Source organism: Rhincodon typus, unplaced genomic scaffold, assembly GCF_021869965.1.
Source record: "Rhincodon typus isolate 14 unplaced genomic scaffold, sRhiTyp1.1 hic_rhity00005280, whole genome shotgun sequence".
NCBI classification, from domain to species: Eukaryota; Metazoa; Chordata; class Chondrichthyes; order Orectolobiformes; family Rhincodontidae; genus Rhincodon; species Rhincodon typus.
The window spans coordinates 9,130-10,231 of record NW_025970918.1 but is presented as its reverse complement, the minus strand read 5'-3'; the positions used below and the strand labels follow the sequence as shown (position 1 = coordinate 10,231).

Sequence of the window (1,102 nt, the reverse complement as noted above, 5' to 3'; positions counted from 1 at the left end):
GGGGGTTGGTGGTTGACGTTCGTCTCTCTCTGACTCTCTCTCACTGGGAGGGGTCCAGGACCCGGCCTATGAAGAGCGGGAAGCCGAGCTCATCGTCCCACAGGAAGAAAAGGAAGGGCTGTTGGACCTCAAACATGACCACGTTGCGTGCCACCGACAACGCGGTGATGGCAGCTGCCTCCACGCCGTCTTCATCCAGGGTGAGCGCTGCCTGGTGTTCAGCCCCGGAGATCTCCAACAGGTCCGAGCTCATGCCACACAAGTTGGGCATCACAAGGACATCCTGCAACCCTACACACACACACACACACACACAGAGAGAGAGAGAGAGACACAGAGTGATTGTAACGCCGCTTCCAAACAAAACAGAGCCTTGCAACGCCCTCCAAATCCACAGGGTCTCCCGTGCACTTCCCCCCTGACACCCTCCAACCCTCAGAATCACAGCCTACAGCAATCCAGCAACGCGCCAGGATCAGTTACCAAACTGGTACCATCGCCGATTTAAATGTACAGACCAACGACGGTAGAGAGCAGCACTGAGAGAGACCCCAACCCACCACCACCACCCCCACCCTCCTAACCCCATCAGAAACTGCGTACAGTCCTGTCCCCCTCTGTGGCTCTGAGGAAGGGTCACCGGTCCCCAAAACATTAACTGATTTTTATCTTTTTTTTTCTAGACGCTGCCAGACCTGCTGAGTTTTCTCCTGTAATTTCTCCTTCTGTTCCGTTCTGTCTCCCAGCGACGGGAAACTTCAAAGGGTTGAGAAAACCAGGGTTGGAGGGTTTGAATCGAATCAGAGATAGTAGGAACTGCAGATGCTGGAGAACAAGGTGCAGGGCTGGATGAACACAGCAGGCCAAGCAGCATCATAGGAGCAGACGACAAGGGAGAGGCTGGGGCTATTTTCCCTGGAGCGTCGGAGGCTGAGGGGGTGACCTTATGGAGGTTTATAATGAGAGGCATGGATAGGGTGAATAGACAGGGGAGGGGAGTCCAAAACTAGGTTTAAGGTGACAGGGGAAATATTTAAAAAGGAATCGAAGGGGTACTTTTACACGTAGCGTGTGTGGAACGAGCTGCCAGAGGAAGGGGTGG

At 54.1% G+C, this 1,102-nt stretch overlaps 1 protein-coding gene across 1 annotated transcript in view; it reads right to left on the bottom strand.

The window, feature by feature from the left end:
- Nucleotides 1-6: 6 nt before the first annotated feature.
- Nucleotides 7-1,102, bottom strand: part of LOC109925883 (plasma protease C1 inhibitor-like) — a gene marked incomplete at its 5' end in the record, with an annotated part of 10,022 nt that continues 8,926 nt past the window's right edge. Inside the window, one exon of the mRNA XM_048594024.1 lies at nucleotides 7-291. Within this exon, the coding sequence (XP_048449981.1) occupies nucleotides 41-291 (251 nt within the window). The remainder of the gene's footprint in view (nucleotides 292-1,102) is intronic.